Source organism: Telmatherina bonti (assembly GCF_933228915.1).
Source record: "Telmatherina bonti genome assembly, chromosome: 16".
Classification (NCBI taxonomy): Eukaryota; Metazoa; Chordata; class Actinopteri; order Atheriniformes; family Telmatherinidae; genus Telmatherina; species Telmatherina bonti.
This window is the reverse complement of record NC_136614.1, coordinates 13,501,377-13,506,423: the sequence shown is the minus strand read 5'-3', so window position 1 is coordinate 13,506,423 and position 5,047 is coordinate 13,501,377. Positions and strand designations below refer to the sequence as shown.

The 5,047-nt window shown below is 38.7% G+C and overlaps 1 protein-coding gene across 1 annotated transcript; it reads right to left on the bottom strand.

Moving 5' to 3' along the window:
* Positions 1 to 278: 278 nt before the first annotated feature.
* Positions 279 to 4,824, bottom strand: LOC306767125 (uncharacterized protein). Its single transcript, XM_079255045.1, has 2 exons — positions 4,203 to 4,824; positions 279 to 2,517 (listed from the first exon to the last, which is right to left on the bottom strand). The coding sequence occupies exons 1-2, from the start codon at positions 4,551 to 4,553 to the stop codon at positions 2,047 to 2,049; spliced, it is 822 nt and encodes a 273-aa protein (XP_079111171.1). The 5' UTR covers positions 4,554 to 4,824; the 3' UTR covers positions 279 to 2,046.
* Between the last annotated feature and the right edge of the window lie 223 nt (positions 4,825 to 5,047).

Below are 5,047 nucleotides of genomic sequence, written 5' to 3'. Positions count from 1 at the left end.
TAAATTGTTGTGAGGAAGTTACAGCAGGTGATGTGTAAATGGTGAGTCAGTTACGGCGATCTGATGCAACATCTGGCAACAGACACAGGAAACTTATGAGTTCATAGATCTGCCTTTTCAAGACGGCACGCTGTGGTAGATCCGCTTCCCTTTTGCAACACGGTTTAGTTTCATTTCCCAGTTTCTGTTTTAATTTCTGCATGTTTTTCAGCAAAATCATGAAAACAACGGCAGCTGTGTTTCGCTTTAATAATCACAGAGTCAGCACAACGTAGGGGTTACCAATACTTTAATGCCATTTTTAATTTGGGTGTTAAACTATTTCCAAAATATTTTCTTTTTCCAAATTGTTACATGAAGACATGTTGACTATATATTCATAACTTGAATAGAATGATTGTGAAACACTGCAATAAAATGTGAAGTCTGCTACATTAATACAATTTTCCATTCGATTGACGCCACAGAGGTAAAAACAAAAAAAAAAAAAGATCCCCAGCTGCCCATTTCCACCACCAAAACCAGCAAAGTAAAACAGAAAAGATCTGTTCTAAATGCAAGCTGTACTCAGTAAACACTCATGTGAGAAACGAGACACAGTAAAGGTATGAGGACATGTCCGCTGTCAAAACGCGACACTAAAGGACTCCGTCCACATGAAGCCGCATTAGATTGTAGAAAAAAAACAGTTTCCCTGAATCTCCACCGATAAAGCAGCACGCCATCGTCTCAGCTGACACAGAAACATGTTTATAATTTGTGTTGACCAAATACTGAAAGAAATATTTAAATTACATGGAAAAAAATGTAATAAGTATAGAAAAAGTCCCTCAAAGCAGATTTATAAATGTAAGACACACCAAGGTGCATTTCGTTCGACCAGACATCAGCTGACATCGCTGCTTCTCAGAATATAACGTCTATTTTCTGGCTTATTTAATTTTCCTCATGGACACTCTTTCTGCTCAAAATATGTCCATGACAACAGCTGAGTTAGCAAGCGGTTATTAAACTTGGTACAAAACAAACGCAGCCGGCCGTCCCCAGAACTGACTGAGCATTCAGTCAGCACCGTTTTGCAGGGATGAAAAACAGGATGAGAAAGGATCCAGCTTCACGTGTCTGCACCCTGAATCAGTGCAAAACAAGTAGAATAAAGGAAAAAGTCGTGTGGAGACTGGACAGCGGTTTTCACAGCAGCTGTTCGTGCAATTTTTCACAATGTTTTCTGCTCAGATGGAGGCTTCACCATCTTCATCAGCTTCTCAGTCCCTGATCCGACTTTCCACCAACTGGACCCGTATGAAAGGCGGAGGGAGGAAACTTCAGCGAGCACCTGGAAGCTTTAGGTCGTGGCTTTTTCTTTTTAAACGTCCGTTTTCTGACTCACCAGTCAGGACCTGAAACTTGGCTGGTGAATCCATCAAAGTAGCTCGCTGGACTTTGGAACATGAAGCTCATGAGTCCTCCCCTTCTCCGACATAGTTTCAGTGCAAATCAGTCAGTAAAGTGTCTTTCATCCATCGAGCCACACTGAATGAGCTGCTACAAAGTGCCTCAGTTTCGCAGGGGACCTATTTTTTCCTTGATTTTTTTTTTTTTTTTGTGGAAAATCCTCAGTAACAAAACTAGAATCTCAGTTAAAACAAGAAAATATACACAAATATATGTTCACAATATATTATGTACATCTTAAAAAAAAAGTCATAACACACGGCTGCCTGTTCAAAAGTATTAAAGTGCCATCGTCGCTGTGTGAAATGTAAACATGAGACACCGACTGTGTTGCTGCTGGAAACGTCGTCGTACATACAGTAACACAAACACTGCGGCAGTCTGATTTCAAGCAGCAAAACAAGTGTGTCCAAGCTGTTCACAAATACAAGCAGCGTGTTCGCCAATGGAAAATTGTACTACAGTTAAAAAAAAAAAAAAAAAACTCCATACATTATATTGCAGTGTTAAAGGCCCATCTCCACGAATCTCATTTGCATTATTTGTAAACCTGATCAGTTCCAATTTAACACTTCAGATTGTGGCTCGTGATCATTCTTGAACCTTGAGCAACGACTTCAGATGAACAGTCATTTGCTCCCGGCTTTGGTTGCACCGTGGTGGCTGGTTTTCTCCCACCCAGTGACTGGGTGGTTTAGGTAAGACACTGGGTGAGGGCGGCTCGCTGAACTTGGCTCCGGCGTAGACCTTCTCGCTCTCTTTGAGGTATTCACAGACAGCTTCAACATGTGGAGCGCTCAGGATCTTCACGTTGTCTGAGGCATGGAGCAGTTTCTTCTCCTCGTGAGGTTCAGGCTGGTGGGAAGACGAGGGCTTCTTTGGGGTGCGGTTGTCATTCTTCCTCGCGGAGGACGAGGCAGTGGGTGTTTGGTTCTGCTTGGGCTTGTGACTCCGGGTATTCGCAATGTGAGCGATCTGATCATGTCGAGGCTGGTTACGCGTTGGCTGGCTTCCTGGTTGGACGCCCCCTCGCTCCAATCTGCTCCCTTTCGATTTCAGCAGCTATAAATACAGAAACTATTGTTAATACCACAGCATGACAACATGGAGCTCTACTGAGTAATTTAAACTTAAATGATCACGTTGATAGTCAACTTTGAAAACGACATGACAAATGTTTAATTCACTTGGTAAAAATAAAAAACATTTTCCAACAGTGACTTTTAAAAAAGTTCACAGACTTTGTCGGGCTGTGACTATACGCTTTTGTCCCAATTTGATTCTGATTATTTGGGTGCTGAGTTGATTTAAATTGCGATTTTCACAGTTCTTTGATATTGCTGATTTTTGTAAATTAAAAACTAAATAAATGTATAAAAACTTTTTTTTTTTGCTCATCTTTATTCTTGATTTCAATTAGATAAAAACAACCCAGTAGCCAGACCATTATTCTGCTGCAATAATGCCCAAGAAGACAAGTAAAAAGATCAATAAAAATGACAAATTTTATACTGGATTATTTTTGTTTGGAAAAAAAAAAAAAAAGTTTTTTGTTAAAAAAAATCGTGAAGCAAAAAAAAAAAAAAAAAAAATCCAGATTTTATTTTTTTTTCCCCCCACCCCTAATACTTAGTAACATATGCATAATATTTTCAACACGCAACAACCATAAACTGTTGTTATAAACATCAGAAAGTTATAACTATGGCTTTTCTGGGGGTTTTTGTCTTTTACAACTTCAGGAATTTCTTCTGCCTGACTCAGCCAGAAGAGGAAGTTAAACTTGTTCCTCAATTATTTCTACAAACTATCACCGCCTCTCTGTACAAGCCTGGGGCAGATGTTTCATCCAGATGGAATAAATAAAACATTTAGTTCAGAATTACATAGATACTAATTTAGTTTAACAAACTTCCAGTTTCCATTACTTTCACAAATAGTGAACACACACACATTCACACAAAAAAAATGGAAATAAATGTAAATATAATTGCAAACTATTCACTAATGTTGAAATGAAAACCCTTCAGCAAGAATATAAGACTTAATATACTCAGAACATTTCTGTTAATTTGGGAGTATTAAACATAATTTTGTGCATCAATATTTACTTCACAATCACTCATTTCACTGTCAAATCGCAGTTTTGTATGGTAAAAACGACAAACAGGGATTTTACCTTTCTCTTACTCATACTAGGGCTGTGACAATATGCCCTAGTAGTCAATTCGATTCTAATTTTTTGGGTGCCGATTCGATTTAAATTACGATTCTCACAATTCTTCAATATTGCTGATTTTTGTAGATAAAAAAAACCAAAATTAAATATTGTTTTTGCTTGTCATTTTTCTTGATTTCAATTAGAAAAAAAACAAGACAGCCAGACCATCATTCTGCTGCTATTATGCCCAAGAAGACAAGTAAAAAGATCCATAAAAAAACAATAAAAATTAGACACGTGTTAGAATTGATTAATTTTATTTATTTGAAAAAAAAAAACTTTTTTAAACAAATTTTTTTTTAAAATTGTTAAGCAAAAAATTCCGATTTTTCAATTCGATTTTCCCACTCCTAACTCATACTCGTAACATTTCTGTTAATTATTATTAATTAGTATTAAACATAAATGTGCGCATCAATAGTCTTATTTACTTCACAATCACACTCACTTCACTGTCAAATAACAGTTTTTTTTTTTTTGTTTGTTTGTTTTTTAAATGGTAAAAGACCGAAACAGTGTTGTTTACCTCTCTCTTGCTCCCCTGCCTGACATGGAGGGTGAGTCCGTGTTGGGGACCAGCAGGATGCGGGGCGCTGGGGTGAGATGTGGGTCTGTGACCAGCCGAGGGCGGCCATGTGGAGGTGGTGTTGTTGTTGTTGTGGTCAGACAGACGGACGGTGGAGGAATGTCTCGGGGGTTTCTGGAGATGCAGCGTGGCCGCGGTCCGCAGTTTCCTCCCTCCTTTCTTCAACAGCGACGCTTTCGTTTTGATGCCCGTGTTGACCCTTTCGTTGCTGACAATCAACGATAATGGCTTGTTGTTTTCGACGTTGCCGACATTGGCTTCATCGCCCTGTGCAGGAGATCCGTCCAACATGTCGATGCAGTGGAGAAAACATAAACAGACAGAAAAAAAAATTCCCACTTTTAGACAGTTTCAGCGAACGACGTCACAGGCTAACACCGAGCTAAAGGTTAGCCAAGTAGCTAACTGCGTTTTTTTTTTTTTTTTGCGACGTGTCTTCGCGCAGAAACAAAAATACTTCACAGAATGTAAAGTAATAACGCGGTCTCCGAAGCTCCTATATGTAAAGTTTAATGTTTTAGTTGCTGCAGCCAAAAGGTCACTGAGTGACTGATACTGAGATGACGCTTCGGCGTTAATGTGAGCTTATTAGGAAAAACATCATGATATGGGTGTGTAGAAGAAGAAGAAGAACACGTGACTTCCGGCAATACCTTTCAGAATATAATTCATTCTCTATCTATCTGTCTGTCTGTCTGTTGTTTGTTTTTATTGGACCTAGAGTCTGAATAAAGAAAGAAAATTATCTATCTATCTATCTATCTATCTATCTATCTATCTATCTA